At 40.8% G+C, this 25,554-nt stretch overlaps 1 protein-coding gene across 1 annotated transcript in view; it reads right to left on the bottom strand.

The window, feature by feature from the left end:
• The window catches only part of cyfip1 (cytoplasmic FMR1 interacting protein 1), a gene marked incomplete at its 5' end in the record, with an annotated part of 159,045 nt that overhangs the window by 16,933 nt on the left and 116,558 nt on the right, over positions 1-25,554 (bottom strand). Inside the window, 4 exon segments of the mRNA XM_037698324.1 lie at positions 12,695-12,767; positions 12,863-12,993; positions 13,119-13,209; positions 13,372-13,515. Of these exon segments, the coding sequence (XP_037554252.1) occupies positions 12,695-12,767; positions 12,863-12,993; positions 13,119-13,209; positions 13,372-13,515 (439 nt within the window).

Below are 25,554 nucleotides of genomic sequence, written 5' to 3'. Positions count from 1 at the left end.
TGTTGATTTTTCTATAATGAGATGAGCTAAATTATAGAGGTTGTTTTTGATGATAAATTAGGCTGGAATATTGAATATAATATAAGGAGCAAGAACTTTGCTGGATATTTGACTTCAAAATCACTTCAAATGTTCAGTGACAGAGTTCCAGGCAGATTAAATCAAATCTATAGATGTTTTTATCTCAGGTAAGATTTTTACAAGTGCTAACAGAGTTGGAATACACTATTTTTACTTATTTTTATTATTCTTTAACAGATACTGACAGAAAATATCTAATAATGAATTTTAACAACTACTAACATGATTGAAGACATAGCATTTTAGAGTGATGTTGTATAACACTTATAATGACTTGTGAAATTTGGTGCATGAAGAAAAACCGTAAGTGTTGCAGATAAAATGCTAAATGTGATGACTCAATTCAGGAAAACTTGACAGGAACAGGATGATGGGTGGAAGGATGGACTCTGGCTGGCTGGTTGCCAGCAGGGTGTTGGTGTCTCTTATCACCTGTTCAGGTTGTCTGAGCTGAAGAAGATCCAGGAAGGTGAACGCAGGGATCACCTGTGTGAGTTTGTGATCAACGTTCCCAGAGAGGTGACAGAGAGTATGAACCTGCAATATGAACCATTGACTTACCCATGATGAATGATAATTGATAATTATATATTGATAATTATAGGAATTTAGATAGATGGACTGATGGAGTTTTGTGATATTGTGGGAGAAGGATGTTTGTTCTTTTTCCTGATAATGCAGCTTCAAACGAGTCGCTGACAGAGAGGTTGAGAGTCCAATGACAGGGGTCTGGAGGATGGATGGTGGACAGGTGTCCGAGGAAATGCCCCTGATGAGGGGGATGGAGTGGAGTGCCAGGAGGGAATAAGTCACGGGTTCTACTCCCTGAGCTGAGAACATCATGCATCAAATGAGGGTGTTATCATTTATCATGACTGAGGGTTCTTTAAGGTTCATACTGATCTGGCTGTGACAGTTTATTAACATCAAATTGACATCACTTATCATTATTAACATCTAATTAACGTTACCAGCACAGTGAAGGGTTTTCTATTTTCTGATTTTACTTTTAAACATATAGAGGAGGAGCGTTTTTAAAATATATCTTTAGCCAATCAAACACTTTAACACAGTGAACTTACTGATTTTATTAAGCTATGAGTTAATAAATGATTATTTATAGATTAGAGTTTTTGTATTTTTACATGTACTGAAATGATTATAGAACACTGTTTTGACATTACAAATATTTATAGGTTGTGTTTACAATGCTAATCAATTAATGATGTGATTATATGTGAAGCTAAGTTCTGGGTAAATTTTAACAGTTAAGTACAGATGTGTACTTTAGAATTGTGGTTAATTTGAATGTTGAACTCAGCATTAATTGGGTGACAGATCTTCTCCAACTACTTTGAGAGATGAGATGATTGATGGACTGACCAATTATGGGATGGGTTTAATATTAACGTTTACAGTTTATTAACAGTATTATGGAGCGTTATGATGATTTTTCCTTAAAATTAACATGGTTGAACAAGATACTTTTGCATGGTACTTAGCCAAATATTACTTTTTAATGATTACTTGATGATTTGTTTATTTCATGAATATTTGATATGTGTTGACATAGAATGTTTGAACAACTGATCATGATGAAATAACGCCACTAGATGGTGCAATTGCGATGATAAACTTAATGTTTTGACATTGTTTCTATGAAATAACAAATTTTTACAGCTGTAGGCATCTCCCGCCAACATATAAGGAGTAGTTTACATTCAACCAGAGGAAAGTGATTAATTGCTTGCTTATCTTATCTATTGACTGACGACCTGCAGCCAGCTCCCAAAACGCAACACTTGATTTATTGATAATGAGAGTTGCCACTTCTGAGGGAGATTCGAGCCGGGGGGAGACGTGGACTTGAGGCGGTTTCCGGGTCCGGTGACCCGCAGCCAGCGCCTGTCTTTAACAGTTCTATAGATCTGTAATTATGGTAATCAATTCAAAGCATTAATGCCGTACAATCACCTTCCAATACAAATAGAATGTTGTAGATACCTCCATCAAAAGGTCCATACAGCCAAATATCAAGTCAAACATAAACTTGAAAAGAATGCTGATTGAGGGAAGTCGATCCTATAGTGTTTTTCCATCCTTGCCGCATGTTGCCGAGATATTCTTTCTGACATAGGCCATGGCTTTATACGGGTCCACAAACTCCCTGTCCGCCTTCCCATGTGTGATGTGAAGCTGTGCAGAAAAAAGTAGCCCATAGTAAATGCCCTGCCTGCCACAAAGAAGATTCCTCACCTCCGTGAACACCGCCTGAGCCCTTGCCACGCCTGATGTTTGCTACTAGGATGATCGGTCACTCCCAAAATGGAGCGGGCCACGGCTGCGCACACATTCTAATATCCCCATGCAGTCTTGATAGTAGTGCAGCTTAGCCACAATAACTCAGCTTATCACCTGACCTCCTCCAGCCCGGTGTCCTTTGTGAGCTGTCGAACAGCAGTGGTTTGTTCAGCTGCTGCACCTCTGTTAGCATCTTAGCTATTGCTGCCGGGGTGATTGACTCCGGCTCCTCAGACATGCCTATGATCCTCACGTTGCACCTTCTCATATACCCCTCCACGGCCTTGTATTTCTTCTTCACACCATCCATCTCTTTACTCAGCTGTCACAGTAGCCTTCATAGCAATGTAATTATCGCCACAATTTCTGTTTTTATTGAAGCCAGAATGTCCGACTTTCAGGGCCACCTTTATTTATTATTATTTTTGGGTAAGAATAATCTATTAAATTAAATAATCTGTGTGAATTTGTGGATGAATCCCTCCCTTTTATAAAACCAGTTTGGTCAGGATGTATTATGAGAGGAGTTACAAACCGGATTCCAAAAAAGTTGGGACACTAAACAAATTGTGAATAAAAACTGAATGCAATGATGTGGAGATGGCAAATGTCAATATTTTATTCATAATATAACATAGATGACAGATCAACAGTTTAATCTGAGTAAATGTAACATTTTAAAGGAAAAATATGTTGATTCAAAATTTCACAGTGTCAACAAATCCCAAAAAAGTTGGGACAAGTAGCAATAAGTGGCTGGAAAAAAGAAATTGAGCATATAACGAACAGCTGGAAGACCAATTAACACTAATTAGGTCAACTGACAACATGATTGGGTATAAAAAGAACTTCTCAGAGTGTCAGTGTCTCTCAGAAGCCAAGATGGTAAGAGGATCACCAATTCCACCATTGTTGCGCAGAAAGATGGTGCAGCAATACCAGAATGGTGTTACCCAGAGTAAAATAGCAAAGACTTTTAAGTTATCATCAACCGTGCATAACATCATCAAAACAGAAAAAGGAGAACAACAGACGTAAAAACATTGTCATCCCTTATGTTGCTGGAGTATCAGAGAAATTCAGAAGGATCTTCAACAAACACAAGATCCCAGTACATTTCAAACCCAGCAGGACTCTCAGACAGAGGCTGGTCCACCCTAAGGACAAAACACCCATACACAAACAGAGTGGTGTAGTGTATGTGGTCCAGTGCAGCGAGGACTGTCCAGACCTCTACATTGGAGAAACTAAACAGCCTCTTCACAGACGCATGGCTCAACACAGGAGAGCCAGCTCCTCTGGACAAGATTCAGCTGTTCACCTCCACCTCACAGATAAGGGACACTCTTTTGAGGACCAAAATGTGCACATTTTGGACCGAGAACACAGATGGTTTGAGAGGGGGGTGAAGGAGGCAATTTATGTAAAAAGAGAAAAGCCATCCACTTTCCAGATTTCCACTTTCAAAAACATATAATGCAACTTTAAAACAGATCCCCAGCTGGTTTTCACACCTGATGGGAACAGAGGGGCCTCGTCTGTGAATTAGAGGAACAAAGACCTACTGTTTAGGTTTTTAGGTGTGAACGGCCAATCTACATATATGTGTGTGTGTGTGTCTTATCTCACTCAGCCTTATAACTTGTATCTCTCACTCTCTGCTCTTTGAATTGAGAAAGCTCCTCGGATGAGGAGCGAAATGTCTTCTGTTACAAATAAAGTCCAGTTGTTTTTGTATTGAACACTTTTTGAATTCATCATGTCCTGGATGACTGAGAATCTTCACCAGCAAACATCATCAAAAGATTCAGAGAATCTGGAACAATCGCTGTGCGTAAGGGTCAAGGCCGTAAAACTCTACTGGATGCTCGTGATCTCCGGGCCCTTAAACGTCACTGCACCTCAAACAGGAATGCCACTGTCAAGGAAATAACAGAATGGGCTCAGGAATACTTCCAGAAAGCATTGTCAGTGAACACAATCCACTGTGCCATCTGCCGTTGCCAGCTGAAACTCTACAGTGCAAAGAGGAAGCCATTTCTAAGCAAGCTCCACAAGCTCAGACGTTTGCACTGGGCCAGGGGTCATTTAAAATAGAGTGTGGCAAAATGGAAGACTGTTCTGTGGTCAGATGAGTCACGATTTGAAGTTCTTTATGGAACACTGGGACGCCATGTCATCCGGACCAGAGAAGACAAGGATAGCCCAAGTTGTTATCAATGCTCCGTTCAGAAGCCTGCATCACTGATGGTATGGGGCTGCATGAGCGCTTGTGGCATGGGCAGCTTGCATGTCTGGAAAGGCACCATTAATGCAGAGAACTATGTTCAGGTTCTAGAACAACATATGCTCCCATCTAGACGTCAACTCTTTCAGGGAAGACCCTACATTTTTCAACACGATAATGCCAGACCACATTCTGCAGCAATCACAACATCATGGCTACGTAGGAGAAGGATCCGGGTACTGAAATGGCCAGACTGCAGTCCAGATCTTTCACCTATAGAGAACATTTGGTGCATCATAAAGAGGAAGGTGCGACAAAGAAGGCCCAAGACGATTGAACAGTTAGAGGCCTGTATTAGACATGAATGGGAGAGCATTCCTATTTCTAAACTGGAGAAACTGGTCTCCTCTGTCCCCAGACGTCTGTTGAGTGTTGTAAGAAGAAGGGGGGATGCCACACAGTGGTAAAAATGGACTTGTCCCAACTTTTTTGGGATTTGTTGACGCCATGAAATTTGGAAACAACAGATTTTTCCCTTAAAATGATACATTCTCTCAGTTTAAACTTTTGATCTGTGATTTGTGTTCTATTCTGAATAAAATATTAGATGTTGGCACCTCCACATCATTGCATTCAGTTTTTATTCACAATTTGTTTAGTGTCACAACTTTTTTGGAATCCAGTTTGTATATTTTCTAATCTTTTTGAGAGGGCTTTACAAATTATTTTAAGATCAACATTGATAAGAGATATGGGACGATAACTGGTAGGTAATACAGGGTCTTTGCCTGGTTTTAACAGGAGACTAATGTTGGCTGACTTTATATTTTCTGGAAGTCTGTTATTTTTCTCAGTTTCTTGTAGCATTCTGTGAAATAGTGGAGCCAGGATATTCCAGAATTCTTTGTAGAACTCTGCTGGGAATCTTGGACATACTTTTTAGGGCTTCCTGGAGTTCCACTGGTGTCAGTGGTGAATCCAGCTCCATTGACTGATTATCTGATAATTTAGAAAGTGTTATTTTATTCAGGAATTGATCAATTTCATTATCTGATGGGTTTATCTGGGGTGAGTATAAAGCTTTATAAAAATCTCTGAAAATACTGTTTATTCTTTCAGGATAATAAACTGTATTCCCTGTCAAGTCAATAACACCATGAATAGTTGTTTTTTCCTTATTTATTTTAAACTGTTTTGCTAGAAAGCTACCTGATTTATTGTTCTGCTCAAAATGTTCTTTTCTGAGTCTTTGTATTAAGAATTAAGTTTTTTTGTTAATACATTCTTTTAATTCCAATTTTGCTTTACACATTTTATCCAGCATTTCTTCATCTTGAGAGGCTTCTAACAATTTAATGGTTTCTTCTAGTTCCTGAATATGTTTATTTTCTTTTTTCTTCTTCTGTGATGAGAATGAAATTATTTGACCTCTCATTACAGCTTTCCCTGCCTCCCAGAGAACAGATGCTGATGTTCCAGGCACGTCATTATACTCCAGATATGAAGCCCACTCTTCTGTAAAATATTTGATAAAATCTACATCTTCAAGCAGTGATGTATTAAATCTCAAGTTTATACTTTTGGGGATTTCTTTTCTGTTTGCTAGATTTAAACAGACAGGAGCATGATCACTGACAGCTATAGGGTGAATCTCAGTGTCTGAGATGTCCATCAACAACGAGCTGCTGACTAAAAAATAATCCAGACGAGAGTAAGAGTGATGGACAGAAGAGAAGAAAGTATACTCTCTACGATTCAGGTGAAGAGATCGCCATGCATCGCAAAGTCCATAATCACTCATGTACTGTTTAACTATATTTATGGACTGCCAACTACGCTGAGTTCCTGCTCTACTACATCTGTCTAATTCTTCATTTAGACCAAAGTTGAGGTCACCTCCAAGTATAAGTGAACAATCCAAGTGATCAGAAAGTGCTGAGAAAAAATCATGAAAAAAAGAGGTGTCATCAACATTTGGGGCATATATGCTGACAATACACAACTTATAGTTATTTATATAAAGTTTTATTATTAAATATCTACCCTCTGGGTCTGTAACTGTGTCTAGTACTGTAAAATTATCATTTTTGTGTATTAATATTGCCACTCCTCTTTGTCTTGAGTTATAGCAGGCACAACACATCAGTAAACTCAGTTGATTTAAGATCATCTGCAGTTGTAATACATTTATGAATCTCTTGTAAAAAGACAACATCTGCCTGTAATCTTTTAAACTGGTTTAAAATTCCTAATCTTTTTTGCTGAGTACTGGTTCCATTGACATTCCAAGTCACAAACCTTAATGTGCCCATAGTTGTGCGTGAGTAGCTAAAGTTGACCAGCGCATGTCACCATAGAGACAAACAGATCCAACTAAAATCACAGTTATTGCTTGAGACTGTTTAGATGTTTAGAAACACACTGTGATGTTTGAAGTGGAAAGATACAAGAATAATGACAAGTCTTAGACAAGATGGCGCCTGTGTACGGCTGGACTTCTGTTCCCTCTCATCTGTCTCACATTCTTGTGATTTGTTTAGTATTATATTTTGCTTTATCTAGCCTATCAAACAACTTTACTTTGGCTGTTAATCAATATCAATATGATCGGCACACGTTATTTTCCATAAAATATTATATGGAGGATGCCTGCGTTACCTGGGCCAGGTATGCAGAGTTTTTCCCTCTACGTTTTGAATGCGCCACGTCATCACCCGAATACCTGCTGCTGGCAAAGCAACGAGGCCGGAGAAGGAAGCGGGGATCTAGAGCTGGCGTCCAGGCCAGGATGAGGAAACAGCGAGGGAAAACGTCATGGCTGAGCGGATCCAGCTCTGCTGGAAATGAGCGCTGCCTCCGGCCGGTACCAATCTCCGAACCGGCCCTGTCCTGTGCGCCTTCCCCGTTCTGTGCGTCACCGGCCCTGTGGCACGCTGATCGGATCTTCCCAACTCGTCAAGCCCGGCTCCCCACACTGCGTGACCGGTTCCTTCGAACCGTCTCCTGCCAGGAGAGGTATATGGACCGACCTAGTTTGCCACTGCGATGTCCGGTAGCCCAGAGCGCACCTGCAGCTGTGCGCGTAAAACCAACACGGATCGCCCTGTTGAATGCTCGCTCCATAGCGAATAAAGCTTTTATCCTTGGGGATTTGTTCAATGAAGAAAGTCTGGGCTTAATGTTTTTGACAGAGACTTGGCAACGGGAGCAGGAATTTATTCATCTGAATGAACTGTGTCCTCCAAACTGTTCCGTGTTTGGGACCACGCGGGTTGCCAGGCGAGGAGGCGGACTTGCGCTCATCTATCAGGACTGCTTTTCCTGCAGGCTCATGAAGCCAGATCCTTTCAGCTCTTTTGAACTACAGATGACTAAGGTTGGGAATTTTGACTCATTTTATTGTGTTTTAATTTACAGACCTCCTGGTCCTGCCCGTGCGTTTTTAGAGGATTTTTCTGAATTTTTATCTTCTGTTATCAAGCTTGAGAAAATTTTAATTCTTGGTGATTTTAATATTCATATTGATGACTCATCCTCCAATGCAGCATCAGAGTTACTGTCACTCACAGAGGCGTTTCATTTCAAACAGCATGTTTCTGGGCCTACACATAAGAAGGGCCATACTTTGGACCTTGTCTTCTCTTTTGGTCTCATCATTGACCAGCTGAGTGTGGTGGATGTTCCTGTCACCGACCACTGCTGTGTCTATTTTAATTTGTCTTTTAACCTCAACAGTTGTCCTCATAAAGTGATTTCTTAAAGGCGAATTATCGATCAAACTGCTGTTGAGAAATTCTCAGAATCTTTTGAGTCCAGTTGTTTCGCTAGTTGCAGTGATGCTGATTCCTTTGTGGAGTCTTTTAATAGTCACTGCCTGTTTGTCTTAGATGAGGTTGCTCCTGTAAAGCACAAAATATCCTCTCGTAAAAACTCTTGTCCTTGGAGAAATGAGGAAATTGTGTTGTTCAGAAGATCATGTCGTAAGGTAGAGCGTCTGTGGAAATCTACAAAACTTGAAGTCCACAGACTACACTTAAAGGAGCTGATCTCAACTCTAAATGAAATGATTAAACAGGTCAGGTCTGCATATTTTTCTAATCTTGTGAGTATGAACAAGAAAAATCCAAAAGTCTTGTTTGATACCATTAATAATATGGTTTCACCTTCACTCCCTCTGGTGCCTGTATTCACATTAGATGACTGCAATAGATTTTTAAACTATTTTGTGGAAAAGGTTGACAACATCAGGGCAAGTGTTAAATCAGCTCTTGGTGTCACCCCCAGTTCTGTCCCTACAGTGAGCCCCTGGTCTTCATTTTCACCTGTCCCTTTAGAGGATGTGAAGGTTGTTCTAAAAAAGATCAAACCTTCTTCCTGCGTGCTAGATGTTGTACCCACATCACTGTTTTTAAAGGTGTCTGATACTGTCAGCCCCCATGTGGCAGAATTAATTAACATCTCTCTTTCAACTGGGTCAGTTCCAAGTTTTTTGAAACAAATGATTTTAAATCCGATCTTGAAAAAGCCCAACTTGGACCCCACTGAGCTCTGCAACTACAGGCCAATATCAAAAATACCTTTTCTCACCAAAATTCTTGAGAAGTTAGTGGCTGGGCAGATGACTACTTTCTTGCAAAATAATAATATTCTTGATAAGTTTCAATCTGGTTTCCGCAAGATGCACTCCACTGAAACTGCCTTATTAAGAGTCTCCAATGACATATTGATGGCTGCAGACTCTGGTCAGAGCAGTGTTTTGATTTTATTGGATCTATCATCAGCTTTTGACACAGTCGACCACAAAATTATGATACATCGACTGCAAGATGAGATGGGATTTTCTGGAACTGTTCTTAAGTGGTTTTCTTCTTATCTGAGCAACAGAACCTTTTCAATGTTTGTTAATAACATACAGTCTAAGACCACTCCGTTACTGAATGGTGTTCCTCAGGGTTCAGTGTTGGGTCCTATTCTGTTCCTTTTGTACATCACCCCCCTGGGAAAGATTATCAGTAGCTTCAGAAATGTGTCTTACCATCTCTATGCTGATGATATTCAACTGTACTGTTCCTTCTATGACTCAGAATTACACAAGTTAGCTGAATTAGTAAACTGTGTTTCACATATTAAGGCGTGGTTAGCTAACAACTGCCTTCAGTTGAATTCTAACAAGACGGAAACCCTGATCATTGCCCCTGAACAGAAAGTTCCTTGGATTAAACAACACCTCGGTTCTCTGGGCTCCTCTTCTCAGCCGAACCTCAGAAACCTCGGTGTTCTGTTCGACCAGTCCATGTCTTTGGACAAACATTCAAAGCTTCTGGTAAAAAACTGCTTTTATCATCTGAGAAACATTTCTAAACTGAGGGCAATGTTATCCAGATCTGACCTGGAGATGATTATTCATGCTTTTATTTCTTCTCGTTTAGATTATTGTAATTCCCTTTTTACTTGTTTTAACAAAACTGCCGTCGCTCGTCTCCAGTTGGTCCAGAACTCTGCTGCGAGGCTTTTAACAGGAACGAACAGAAGGGCTCACATTACACCAGTTTTATCTTCTCTTCATTGGCTGCCTGTTGAATTTAGAATTAATTTTAAAATCTTAGTTTTGACTTTTAGAGCTTTAAATGGACAGGCCCCCCAATACATTACTGAAATGTTGTTTCCTTATTCTCCAGCCCGCACCCTTCGGTCTTCAGCGCTGAACCTTCTTAAGGTTCCTAAGACCCGGTTTAAAACTCGGGGTGACCTGTCCTTTCAGGCCGTAGCCCCCCGCCTGTGGAATGCCCTGCCCCTGTCTCTCCCTGTGAACGTTTCTGTTGATTCTTTTAAAACGCAGCTTAAGACATTTTTATTTCGTCAAGCTTTTAGTTAAATGTTTTACTGTTTTTTTTTTCAGCTGTTTTTACTGTTTTTATTAATGAGTTGTTATTATTTTATTTCATTTTAAGCTTTTATTTCTTTATTGTTGTACAGCACTTTGTGATTGTATCTATGATAAGTGCTATATAAATAAAGTTTACTTACTTAACATTGAGTAGAAGCTGGGTGTGAGAGAAGTTGAAAGATATAAAGTTCTCTGGTGTGTGTGTGAGTGTGTGCGCACCTGTGTGTGTGTTTTGGTGTGCTTGTGTGTAAATGTTTGTTGGTAAAGAAGAGAAAAAGAATGATGAAGTGATGTGGTAACAGATCAACGTAAAGGAGAAAATAGTAAAAATAAAAATAAAATAAAAAGGAAAAGAGAGGAAAAAACAAACAAACAAACAAACAAAAAGAATAGCTGTGACACCGTTCACCACCACCAGTGCAGACACCTTACCGAGCTGTGCTTTACATTTTATTTACAAATGCCAGTTAATTTACCTCCAGTGTTACAAGTTAAACCAGGACTGCTCAACTAAACTGCCCAGGGGGCCACAGTTACTGAGAGCCAAGCGCTCAGGGTTCAGATATCCACTAGTTCTTATCATTAAGTTACTTTGTTTTATAGTTAAAACTCTAGTTTCGTTTTAAGAGTGAACCCATTGGTGGACCGTACTTAGCTCACCTGTGGGCCTGACTTGGCCCGCGAGCCGTCAGTTGAACAGCCTGCTTCAAACTAACCTGTTGTTCCTTTTAAAAAAGCCACGGAGTGACGTCCCGTTCCCTGAACAACTGAACATTAATATAAAGTTTATCTACAGCCACCGTAGCTCTGACGCCCTCAGACATGTATATCTTCCTGAATGGAAACAAAACTCGCCTCCGATCGAGGATCTCTTCAGGAAATTGATTGTTCACACTGAAGTCCGTCCCACGCAGCTCTCTGCCCGACCTCTGACCTGCTCGTTTTGTTTATAGTGTTCAAATTTAGCTATAATTGGCCGAGGTCGCCTGTTATCGGGCTTCTTACCTCCGAGCCGGTGAACACGATGGAAAGTGATGTTTTTTACCGTCTCACTTGGGAGTTTCAGCTGATGTTGAATAAACTCACGGATCGTAACTTCATCGTCCTCCTCTGCTCGTTCTGGGATCCCTGAGAAGACAAGATTGTCCCGCATGCTCCGAGCCTTAATGTCCAGGATGGACTCCTTCATTTTCCTGTTTTCTCTAGTCAGCTGCGTCATCCCCTCGGTGACTTGTTTGACGTGACCCCTCAGAGTTTGGTTCTCAGCAGCGAGCGACACCACCTGAGCTTCAGGGCCACCTTGTCGGTCCCTCTGGAGCCTGGTGAGGGCAGAGCTGATTCCCCGGTTCTGGAAGCGCCGTGGGTCTAGGAGATGTCCGGCCCAACGGTCGTAGAAATCGCAGTTTTAAAATTCTTTACTTTTGATGTCATTTTGCAGCTCTGCCAAGTCAGTAAAACGACAATGTCGACTCCCGGAGCTTCCAATTCAGAGATGGCGAGAATATCTTCTCAAAAGACAGGTTTTTTTTGCAGTAATGATGTGAGCCCAGCAAAAACGCAACCTAAAGAAATGTCGCTATCTTGTGAGACCCTTGTGTGAGGGGGAATTTTAACAAATCGCAGTAAAATAAAATATTATCCAATCTTCGACAAGGAAGAGGGCCGGCACCGGAGGCGTGCCAAAAAGACCATCTTAGCACCAACATAACTGGTTTGTTCCACTTTGGAGTAAGCTGTTTGGGGGAAGAATCAGTTTTGTGTTTCCTTGACTGATGAAGCCTTCTGGATGGAAGGTGAAATGTTTCAGCAAAAAAAAGAAACTGTCCAGATGACCTGACTGAAAATTGTTGGATTGTATACCTGGATTATTGAGCATGGACTTTGTTGATTACCCAGTCTTATTTAAAAGTACTGTATGCATCACTTGAGCCCATTGCAATGGCTGGTGATCATGGCATGTTAATCACCGTGTGCTTGTCAGTATCATGAACAAGTGGAAAGATTGTAACCATTCAATGCACGTTTACAACTGATTAACATTTAGAGGTTATATGATTTCAAGCTGGTTGTCTCTGCTAATGAACCTTAGCAAATGCAAATTACTTGAAGCCAGCCAATTTAACAGATATTAAACTAAAATTTGGTTGGTAGTAGCTGAGAGTCATGTACTTTAGTATACTTTATTGTTCTTTATTTACCTTTGACATGAACTCTGGGAAGAATGTTCTGGAAGGGTGCAGCGTGCAGCAAATCACAAACTTCCTCCTGCGACTAAAACAGACACCAGGAGAAGTTAAACAAATGCCAAGCGCAAACAAGTCAAGGCATTTATGCTACATCCTATAGCAACTTGATATGATTCGTACCAGACTCTGCTCACTCAGCAGACAGAACAAGATGGCGTTTCCCACCTCCCTCAGGTTCTGGAAACACACCGTCTTGAGCTCAGCGTACTCAACGATATCCTTCAGCTGGTGGTGGAAGAATTCCAGTATACCTGAAACAAAATTACAGACCTGTTATCTCAAACACAGTTAATCTAAAATTTCCATCACAGAGACGGGCAAAAATAAATAAAGACAAGAGTTTCTTCTTGTGCAACTCAGATATATTTTCACCTACCAGGAGAGCCATACTCATGGCGTGGAAGTCTGCAAATCTTGGGCATCACCTCCATCAGAGTCTTCACGTACTGCAATATGGTTCCTTGAAGCTGCACAACAAAGAACAGACTTCAACTACAACTTGTCCATAACTTTAGTCTCATAAATCAATAATAAAATAAAACATTTCCTCTGTGACACTTTGTATTTTTAATCTTCCAGTTCTGAAGTCACACATTCTACACACAGTTATTACTCCTCATCATCCTCACCAAGCTCTTGACGACTTTCAGCAGCTCCTCCATCACCACAGCGATGCCCTGGTAACCCAGCAGTCTGCACATGGCTTTAATGTGTGGGGGGCCCAGAAAGTTCCTGTAGAAGCTAAATATGCTGGTGTATGCCAGGTTCAAGGTCTACATACAAAGTGGAAAACAAGAAAAAAATTACAATATATGAGATATAATTTAGGCTGTTTACACGAGAACGAGCTCTAGAAACGTTAGCGCTTTTTCAATGTTTACTGAGGCAACTAAACAGAGAAAGCACACTCCACGCAAGGCCTTGTTGCCAGATAGGAAATGATGAACAGTTGCTTTAAAATTATTGTATTTTGACCCAAACTGTTTTTTGTGCTGAGGGTGTTGTGTTAAGTGAACATATGGGACACTTAGGGGCCGTTTACACGGCGTGTATTTTGAGTGCATCCACTTCTTTCTCTCTGCGGTTCTGCTGATCATCTACACAACACCAGTGGCCCCCCTCTATGAATCCAGAGGTTCTGAACCCCACTTCCAGAGTGGAGGTTTTTCTCTGACCCCCCGCTGATAATGTAAACATCTCCTGCTGAGGCTTTGTGTTAAACCACATGCACGTACGCACGCACGCACGCACTCTATATTTCTATCAACATGGCGGCGGACACACTGCTTTCAGAACTACAACTGATGGAATATATTTTTAATCTCATAGTTAATCTACGCCAGATTCCAGGTGCTGTGACAAACATCTGTGTTGGAAGAGACACAGTCTGATCCAGTTCTAATATCACTGTTTATAGAACGAGGCATGTGCACACGTCGCGCTGCACTAAAACATCTAAATGTGCTAAATAATAACAATTTAATAATAATAAACAGTATTTATGTTAGTGTGAGATATAATGAAGCTATCTGGACATTATATAATTCAAATTATGTGATTAAAATGATGCTAAACATATTGCGTGTTATTAAAGTTGAAAATGAAGACATCAGGTTTAATTTTTATTTATTTATTTATTCAGCACCACAAACTATATGTCACACAAACACTGATAATTAAACTGAACACACTATTAAAAACATGTTAACTGTAAACTGCATTAATTAACTGGACTCTTGTTTTCATCCTGAAATCTGGTCCCATGTTGTCCATCTGGCTCATTCAGGAAGTCACTCCTTTGCTTAATGCAACTTAAAACATTGAATGGATTGAATAAAAGAACTGAGGGGAATTTTAAATAAATAGTTCATCCAACATCTCTCTCTTCAACGTCCTCCTGCACTGCACCTGGGCCGAGCCTCGTTCTGGTCCGCCTGGTGGAAGGACAACTCCTTCTTCTTTCAGGAAAAAATAAAAACTCGGTTGTTGTGTGATCGAAGTAAACACAAGCTAACGTTCTTAAGAGCATTTGATTTACCTGCAGTAAATCAGCTACTGATTATCACGGAATAAAGTCCAACATCGTCGACTCGGTTCTGGTCCACTCAGCGACCGGTGTGGAGCTGTTAGATGAAGCGGTCCCGCTTGGCGTCTAATCTGTCAACTCATCCAAAATCCAGCCAGAATCCAGCTTTAACTTGTTGTTAAGATGTTGTTAGCTAAGCTTTTAGCACAGAGGAAAGGAGCGTGCCGAGGCAGCACGCATGCACATTAGGTGAAGATACAAAATTCACAGCGCCATCTAATGACCCGGCATGGTAAATACAGCGGATTTGGGAGGGCAGGGGGGATTCCTGTGGATGCATGTAAACACCAAATCCGACCGTGTCAACGCAGATCTTTTCCTCTAATTAACATACGAAAAAACCTACGTTTCCCTCCATCGTGTCCGTGTAAATAGGGCCTGAGGTTCATAACTAGTTGTAACTACTGACCCCATCACTGCACTCTGCACTCATTGGTCAGCTGGTCACATTTACGTCAGAAGCATTTGTAATGTGGGGGGTGGGAGTGGGGATTCCTCCTCCAGAAAATTTTGAATGAAGTGGATGCCATTTCCTACATTCTGGTACATTTTAAAGGGTTTAAAAAAAGTTAAATCTGGTTATGTCCTCTGGACATAAAAAAAAAATTGTAGAAACGTTTCGTCTTTCATCCATTTTACTTTATAGGCAGTTTAGAGGGAAGGGTCCTCAGATCGTTGAATTTTTATTAGTAATTTTATTCTGAAGGGGCACCACTTGCTTTCTGGTTCTTAAGCAAGAATTGTTTTTTTTTATCATACTCAAGTTTTGTGCTCTAGTGAATTATTTTCTCGTGTTTAAAAGGCATCAAATCAGTAATACACACAGATATGCCAAAATAATCACAAATTTAGTTGATTTTATGTATTTTATTACAAAAATAATAATCTGTCTGATGAAGATTATGCATAAAAATGAATCCACAGATGAATAACAAAATAGCTTTGTATCAAAGGTCTACTTGATTATTCAAATCAGTGGAACTTAAAAAAGGCAGATTTTGGACTAGTTCTGTTTGTGGAGTAGTTGAAATTGTGTCTAAATTAACTGTGGTGTATGTCAAGCAATATTATTGTGATGTATGATCACCAGAAAGGCATTAAAGGTCTCTTGTCCTATCAGAATGAGATGGTCAGAATGGTCCGACAGCTGCTTAAAAATGGTACCAGTCCAGATGTTCTGGTGACTGAGAGGCTGATTTTCCTCACAGTTCACCTGTCATCTTGGAGAGACAAGGGTCCATATGGGAGTCAGCTGGGATTTTTCCACTCTGCGGTGCGATAGCTCTGGTAACAAATCTCAGGTTAATGCCAGGTTCTGCTTCTGGTTCTGACGGGGTTTCCAGAAAAGGCTGCTTCTCTGGTCCTCTTTCTCCCTAGGACATCTCACTAGGAGGAAGTTTTTTCTCTGAAGTTTGTTCGAAGTTCAATGGCTTGAAGAAGATGTGATGACGTAGAGTGGAAGCATAAGTGAAGAAGTGAAACTTAACCATCTGTGTGTTACAGATTGACTTTGGTCCACACCTCAGAAGAGGGAGGGTTCTAACTCTTTGTCATGTTTGATAAACTCTAATGTCCATTTTCTTGGTCTGCCTTTAAAAAGTCACTCTTCTTTTAAAAAGAGGAAAACAATACAATTGATTATCTTAAAGAGAGGTTACTTAAACAGACATTTTCATAAACAAACATTCAGTTCTGAAGCTTTTGAAACAACATGCAATGTTCATCCAAAAGGTGTCGCTGTTCATCTCCTGAAAAGAAAATGTCATTATAAACAAAGGGTTCTTTTAAAATGTTATCTCCATGGGAAACCATCCTGGGAGTAATACTCCTCTAGCGAATTCAGATGTTCCTAAGCTCCGAGGTCAGTTGAACCACAAGCTCTCAATAAAACGAAAATGAGTTCATATTGAAAGTGGTTAACACAGTAACTGTTTTTTTTAAATACATTCACATTAGTGTCAACTAAGTTAGTGCTGGGTTGAGCACCAGTAAAGCAAAGTCTGTTTGTTCCCAAGGGAATAGATGCATCTTATTTTAAACAGTTCAAAACACAAAACACATGAATGGCGTTTGAGATGAGGTGAACTGTTTCTGTTTAAACTGAGGTGAACTGTTTCTGAGGTGGTGTTCTCCTACAGCAGATATTATAGGCAGAAACATGGGTGTGCTATGGGGTCTCCAGTTTCTCCTATTGTTGCCAACCTGTACATGGAGGAGGTAGAAAAGAGAGCCATGACATCCTTTTAAGGGACACCACCAAGTCATTGGTTCAGATATGTTGATGACACCTGGGTTAAAGTTAAATCTCAGGAAGTCCAACATTTTACTGACCACATCAACTCTGTGGATAAATACATCAAGTTCACATGAGAAAATGTAAAAATTGTCAGGTTGGCTTTCTTGGACTGTGAGGTCTCAGTCTCTGATAGAGGACATTTGCAAACTGAGGTGTACCGCAAACCCACCCACACAGACCAGTATTTGCAGTTTGACTCCCATCACCCTTTGGAGCACAAGTTAGGAGTCATCAGGACTCTGTACCACAGAGCAGACAGCATCCCCACTAGCTCGGGAGCCAGGCAGAAGGAGAAATCCTACACAAGACAGGCTCTAGAGCAATGTGGATATCCTAACTGGGCCTTCCTGAAAGCAGAGAAGAAACCCAAACAGGACTCCAGTCAGCCATCAGGTGAAAAGGAGGAACCCAGACCCAGACCAGTGGTCATTCCGTATGTTGAGGGAGTATCAGAGAAACTGAGACGTTTATTTTCTAAACAAAACGTCCCAGTGGCTTTTAAACCCCAAAATACATTAAAGACTGGTTCATCCCAAAGATCCAGTCCCCTGGCACAAACAGAGTAATGTTGTGTATGCTGTTCAGTGTCAGGAGGGTGATCAGTCTTACATCGGGGAAACTAAACAGCCACTGGCCAAAAGGATGGACCAGCACAGAAGATCAACATCATCAGGCCAGGACTCTGCGGTCTACACTCATCTCCAGGCCAGCGGTCACTCTTTCAAGGATGAAGATGTTCACATCCTGGACAGAGAGGAACGATGGTTTGAGAGAGGAGTAAAGGAGGCCATCTTTGTGAAAAGAAACCGTCCATCATTAAACAGGGGTGGAGCCTCCGGGTTCAACTGTCCCCCTCTTACAATGCTGTGATTGCTAGTATCACTCAGCCCTCTGTGAACAGTAAACAGCCATCAGGTGCTAATGATCCATTGTTAGGCTGATGGTCCTTCTTGAGCATGTGATCAGCTGGTTCTGGTTGTCAGCAGCAAACTGGTTGATCCACTCTGAGAAGGTGCTATTTAAGAGACTGAGCTGAATACAGCACCTCAGACTGAAGAAGTCTTTTGGATGAAAGAAGAAATGTTTCTACAATTTTTTTTGTTTTGTTCTGGTTTTTTTTTTTTTTTTGAATGTCTAGAGGTCCAGATTTAACTTTTTTAGATTTTACCACCTGGATTATTGAGCATGCATCAGGATATTTTAAAGGGTTGTTAATCATTTATGTTTACCTTCATAAGTAAAGACAAAAGTAAACACAAACTATTTACTAACAGCTCTCCTTCTGTGAACAGAGCACATTACGCTTCTCTCATGCATTCTAACCCACTCCCCAGTCGACACTAATGGATCTAATGCAGAGCTAAGCTAGCGCGCTACACCTCCCCTGCCCCATCTCCCAGTCTAGCCAAGTGACCTCGGGGAGACACTGCATGCGGTGTGGTGAGTTGTAGGTAACCAGGAAAACCCAGAGTGGACTTTTAGTGGTTTGAGTATTTTCCTATTAATAAAGTGGAATAGATTCGTCACGAGGGTGAACTAATATTTCATGGTAAATGTGGGGGGGATCCAATTGAATTTTCTTAATGTGAGGGGACACGTCCCCTTCAAGTGACTTTGACTGGACACAGTGACTGCGAATGGTGGAATCAAACTGCCAACTCTCCCATTGGAGGACGACCGCTCTTACCACTCAGCCACAGTTGCCCAGATCATGATCAAAAGAGGCGAGACCACAGAAACAAGCAGTTGAAATGAGATTCCTCTGTAGCATGGTTAGACTCTTCAGCCTTACAGATAAGGTGAGGAGTTCCATCATCTAGGCAGAGCTCAGAGAAAAGCAACTGCTCCTCCGCACTGGGGGTGGTTCAGGCATCTGAATAGGATGTGTCTGGATGTCTACATAGAGGTTTGTTTTTCTAACTTCATTCTGCGTTTCCCTATGGGAAATGCTCCTGGGTTCCCAGCGTATCTTTGTTACATTTGGGAGGGGTGACCACATCAAGGCAAGCTGTTCCCACCACTCAGTTATTAAATAATCAAGTGGTTATAGGTGTAACTCAAGCTAAGGAGACGAGCTAGCTTTCCTTAGAGGTAGAATTAGCTTGGTACCTTTAGGGTTTTTCTTTCCAGCTAACGTGCTACGATGAGCTGTTTTAGCCTAGATATTAGCCTGGTTTTAACTAGGGATGCACCGATCCACTTTTTTTTCCACTTCCGATCCGACAAATATAAACAGTGCTGAATTATCAATATCATCATCATCATTGATTTTATATAAGGCTGTAATAATCTCTTCTCAAGTACAATTTGTACAAATATATGCATGCATGTACAAAAAGGCAACTTGAGGTAAGTTTTATTAATGTTGGATAAGTTTTAAAGTTAGAATTAAATTCTGCTAACACAAAACATGTTTCTTTTTATTCCTAGCTTTAATGTGGCTATTAATGTGATTAATTTAAGTGATTGTTTAAAGTTAATTTTTTTTTTTTTTTTAAATAAGGGGCAGATAAGATTTTTTTTTTGCACTCTTTTCATTCAATGTTTTATTTTGATGAATTTGTTTTGTTTCTTTTTAATTAATTCAACCTTTATTTAAACAGATAAATCACAATGAGCCTCGAAGACTCATTTACAAGTGAGACCTGTTTGGACAAACAAAAACAGTGGTTAGAAAAGGAAAGAAAACATGAGGAGTGTAGTGAACTAAGCCTCAGGTCAAATCTGGCCCTGAGGGCCTTCCTGGGACAAGAACTGTTATTTCATTGATTTGAGTCCAGAAACACAAAATTAAGTTCATCCAGAGACTTTCTAGGTGTGTCCTGCACTGATCAATTGAAAGAACACTCTCTTTTTATTATCATTACTATTTTACAAATGTCTTGATAATCAAAGTGTGTTTAGTTCAAACCATTTTGAATGTTGAAGTGAACTACTCATTTTAAATCAACTGTGAAACAGTATTAATGATTTTAAATCCTCATCCAAAGTAGAAATCAAGTTAATGTTTGTTACAAGAGTAATTATGCATTTTGATTTTCTGTCTGAAATGAGGTTGTAAGTCGGTCCAAGGTCGGAGACAAACGCAGACAAGTTTGTTGGAACGAACTGTCATGTTTTTAAATCCTCTCAGACGTAAATAGAGAAGCTGGCACCTGTTTCCTCCCATCTCGCCTAAACATTTCTCTGTCTGTTTCAAAAACATTTTCTGTCTGTTCCAAAACATTTTTCAGTTTTTCTGACTTCTAGTGACCTCTTACATCACTAAAACCACCCCCTGTTCGGTCGATCGACCAATCAGGAAGTTCTCAAATGAACCGGAAACAGAACTCTTTAAATGTCGACACTTCCTAGTTCCAACCAGTGCGGTGGGAGAGCAGTTCAGTTCGGAGAGCAGAACCGAACAGAAAAGTTGCTGGAGAGAACAGGAGGTTCCAGACATGATCCGAAGTTCTTCCGAGTCTCGTGGGAATTATGGAATCTTCCACATCTGAGTGGAACTCTGACGGGCTCACAGCTCATGCGAGTCCAACCGAGAGGTGAAGTGTGCTGAACGAAGTAGCGTCACTACTCCGGACGTTTTCCAACCATCCTACGGAGACGCTGGAAAAGCGTTGAAAGGCAACTCTACACCGAAGTCGGAATTATCCTCTGCCAAGGTAAAGAGTCGACCTTCAACTGCAAGTGTACCGAGGAAAGCTGGGTTCGAATGGAGAGAGTGCCGTTCTTATACCGACACATATTCCCTCATCCATCTTCTCTCTCTATTTAAACTCCCTCAATTTCCCATCTTTAAAACTCTTCTATCTTGCCAGTAATTCATCCAGATATTTTCAGAAATGTCTGTTGGTTTAAAGTTGCAAGGGAAACCATGGCCGTATGGTTTCCTAATTGTAAAGCTTGCTAACTAAGCTATGTTGTTGTTGAAATCAATTTGCCAAATTAATGTAAATGTTTGATGTTAAACTTTGATTCTGTTAATAAATGACCGCATTCATTTTGATGGGTCAAAGAAAATTAACGTCTCACGTCACATTTAATAATTCAATGCACAATAGAACTCAGTCCAGAAAAATGAAAGAATCCGTTTAATTTATGAATATATCACAGATATATGTTCATCTACAGGAGCGACAGTATAAAAAAAAGATCTCTCACTCCGTGTCCTAGACAGGGCACGATTTGAGGCATCAAAAAAACCTACCACAGCAAAGCAACATAAACAGACTTTATACATTTACATAGAGGCGGTGAAAACATTGAATTTTTAAGGGAAAGTCGTAGCATAGTCCAGAGCCCCCCCTCAGCCATTGTCCAGATAAGAGGTGACATTCATCATCAGCTCAGTTGAGGTTCTGTAACATGTCCATGGCCTTGGGGAAGGGAGGAGTGAGGAAACAGTCAAAGCATCTTTGTTGTTTTCAAAACATTCCAGGAGGAGTTGAGATAAGTCCGGCGTCAAGGCCACAGTTTGGGTCAGGCAGAACTCGTGAATTGTTGTTTCTGCCTTTTAAAGTCTCGCTGGTATATATTCCTCTGATGGAACTCAAAAATAGACTAATTGATCCTTGACGCCAAAAGTCAAGTTCACAGCTTCTCCAGATTATTTCCCCTTAATGTGTGCTGCCAGTGAGTTCACAGTCCTGATAACAGCTGCTCCAGCTCCCTGCAGCAGCTCTCCAAATTCAGTCTGAGCACTGTTGAGCTTCAACACATCCCCAAGAATTTGTAGACAATCCAGAATTTACCATCCCAAAGAGTAGAATCTAGTTGTCATCATGAATCCAATTTGTTTCCGTCAATGTAAGAGGGTCCTCCTTACCCTGACTCCTGTCGGGAGAAGTTGATCAATTTTGTTGAGAGACCAGCTGATTCTTCGAATTAGGAGGTATGCAGAAAAATAAGAGGCTTTTTAAGGGTTCACAGGCTGAAAAAATGCAAGCAGGAAAACAAGGGATGTATGGAGCACCGGGAAACACGTATGTCTTTACCAGAGAACAGAAGGAAAGTGAATGAATGAATGAATTAAATAAAATAAAATGTTAAATGGCTTTAAACACCTGCTAAGTTCATGGCATAAACCAACAGACATGTTCCTGTTTTTAGTATTTTACATCACTTTATAATGTAGCTGTTTTTGTTTCGTTCTATATATATATATACATATACATATATATATATAGATATACATACAGTGGAGAGAACAAGTATTTGATACACTGTTGATTTTTCAGGTTTTCCCACTTGCAAAGCTTGTAGATGACTGTAATTTTTTATCATAGGTACTCTTCAACTGTGAGTGATGGAATCTAAAACAAAAATCCAGAAAAATACAATGTATGATTTTTAAATAATTAATTTCCATTTTATTGTGTGAAATAAGTATTTGATACACCAGAAAAATGAAACTTAGTATTTGGTACAGAAACCTTTGTTTGCAATTACAGAGATCAGACGTTTCCTGTAGTTCTTGACCAGGTTTGCACACACTGCAGCAGGGATTTTGGCCCACTCCTCCATACAGATCTCCTCCAGAGCCTTCAGGTTTCGGGGCTGTCGCTGGGCCACACGGACTTTAAGCTCCCTCCAAAGATTTTCTATGGGATTCAGGTCTGGAGACTGGCTAGGCCACTCCAGGACCTTAAGATGTTTCCTACGGAGCCACCCTTTAGTTGCCCTGGCTGTGTGTTTTGGGTCGTTATCATGCTGGAAGACCCAGCCACGACCCATCTTCAGTGCTCTTACTGAGGGAAGGAGGTTGTTGGCCAAAATCTCACGATACATGGCCCCATCCATCCTTCCCACAATATGGTGCAGTCGTCCTGTCCCCTTTGCAGAAAAGCATCCCCAAAGAATGATGTTTCCACTGCCATGCTTCACGGTTGGGATGGTGTTCTTGGGGTTGTACTCATCATTCTTCTTCCTCCAAACATGACGAGTGGAGTTTAAACCAAAAAGTTCTATTTTTTGTCTCATCGGACCACATGACCTTCTCCCATTCCTCCTCTGGATCATTCAGATGGTCATTTGCAAACTTCAGACGGGCTTTGACATGCGTTGGCTTGAGGAAGGGCACCTTGCGTGCACTGCAGGATTTTAATCCTTGACGGCGTAGAGTGTTACTGATTGTTTTCTTTGAGACTGTGGTCCCAGCTCTATTCAGGTCATTGACCAGGTCCTGCCGTGTAGTTCTGGGCTCATTTCTCACCTTCCTCAAGATCAATGATGCTCCACGAGGTGAGATCTTGCATGGCGCCCCAGACCGAGGGAGATTTTCCGTTATTTTGTATTTCTTCCATTTTCTAATAATTGCACCAACTGTTGTTGCCTTCTCACCAAGATGCTTGCCTATTGTCCTGTAGCCCATCCCAGCCTTGTGCAGGTCTACAATTTTATCCCTGATGTCCTTACACAGCTCTCTGGTCTTGGGCATTGTGGAGATGCTGGAGTCTGATTGATTGAGTGTGTGGACAGGTGTCTTTTATACAGGTCACGAGTCCAAACAGGTGCAGTTAATACAGGTAATGGGTGGAGAACAGGAGGGCTTCTTAAAGAAGAACTAACATGTCTGTGAGAGCCAAAATTCTTACTGGTTGATAGATGATCAAATACTTATTTCACACAATAAAATGGAAATTAATTATTTAAAAATCATACATTGTATTTTTCTGGATTTTTGTTTTAGATTCCATCACTCACAGTTGAAGAGTATCTATGATAAAAATGACAGTCATCTACAAGCTTTGCAAGTGGGAAAACCTGAAAAATCAACAGTGTATCAAATACTTGTTCTCCCCACTGTATACATATATACAGGTCCATCTCAAAAAATGAGCATATTGTGATAAAGGTCATTATTTTCCATAATGGAATGAGAAAAATGAAACTTTCATATATTTCAGATTCATTGCACACCAACTGAAATATTTCAGGTCTTTAATTGTTTTAATACTGATGATTATAGCATACAGCTCATGAAAACCCAAAATGCCTGTCCCAAAAAATTAGCATATCATGAAAAGGTTCTCTAAACAAGCTATTAACCTAACCATCTGAATCAACGACATCAATCTAAACACCTGCAAAAGATTCCTGAGGCTTTTAAAAACTCCCAGCCTTGTTCATTACTCAAAACCGCAATCATGGGTAAGACTGCCGACCTGACTGCTGTCCAGAAGGCCATCATTGACACCCTCAAGCAAGAGGGTAAGACACAGAAAGAAATTGCTGAACAAATAGGCTGTTCCCAGAGTGCTGTATCAAGGCACCTCAGTGGGAAGTCTGTGGGAAGGGAAAAGTGTGGCAGAAAACGCTGCACAACGAGAAGAGGTGACCGGACCCTGAGGAGGATGGTGGAGAAGGGCCGATTCCAGACCTTGGGGGACCGGCGGAAGCAGTGGACTGAGTCTGGAGTAGAAACATCCAGAGCCACCGTGCACAGGCGTGTGCAGGAAATGGGCTACAGGTGCCAAATTCCCCAGGTCAAGACACTTTTGAACCAGAAACAGCGGCAGAAGCGCCTGACCTGGGCTACAGAGAAGCAGCACTGGACTGTTGCTCAGTGGTCCAAAGTACTTTTTTCAGATGAAAGCAAATTTTGCATGTCATTTGGAATTAAAGGTGCCAGAGTCTGGAGGAAGACTGGGGAGAAGGAAATGCCAAAATTCCAGAAGTCCAGTGTGAAGCACCCACAGTCAGTGATGGTCTGGGGTGCCAGGTCAGCTGCTGGTGTTGGTCCACTGTGTTTTATCAAGGGCAGGGTCAATGCAGCAGCTATCAGGAGATTTTGGAGCACTTCATGCTTCCATCTGCTGAAAAGTTTTATGGAGATGAAGATTTCATTTTTCAGCACGACCTGGCACCTGCTCACAGTGCCAAAACCACTGGTAAATGGTTTACTGACCATGATATTACTGTGCTCAATTGGCCTGCCAACTCTCCTGACCTGAACCCCATAGAGAACCTGTGGGATATTGTGAAGAGAAAGTTGAGAGACGCAAGACCCAACACTCTGGATGAGCTTAAGGGCGCTATCGAAGCATCCTGGGCCTCCATAACACCTCAGCAGTGCCACAGGCTGATTGCCTCCATGCCACGCCGCATTGAAGCAGACATTCATGCAAAAGGATTCCTGACCAAGTATTGAGTGCATAACTGAACATGATTATTTGAAGGTTGGCGTTTTTTGTATTAAAAACACTTGTCTTTCATTGGTGGGATGAAATATGCTAATTTTTTGGGACAGGCATTTTGGGTTTTCATGAGCTGTATGCCATAATCCTCAGTATTAAAACAATTAAAGACCTGAAATATTTCAGTTGGTGTGCAATGAATCTGAAATATATGAAAGTTTCATTTTTATCATTACATTATGGAAAATAATGACCTTTATCACAATATGCTAATTTTTTTAGAAGGACCTGTATATAG

The sequence above is a fragment of the Nematolebias whitei genome, chromosome 3, assembly GCF_014905685.2.
Source record: "Nematolebias whitei isolate Nwh7 chromosome 3, NemWhi1, whole genome shotgun sequence".
In the NCBI taxonomy this organism is placed as follows: Eukaryota; Metazoa; Chordata; class Actinopteri; order Cyprinodontiformes; family Rivulidae; genus Nematolebias; species Nematolebias whitei.
The sequence above is the reverse complement of the archived record's forward strand: the minus strand, read 5'-3'. Positions and strand labels throughout refer to the sequence as shown.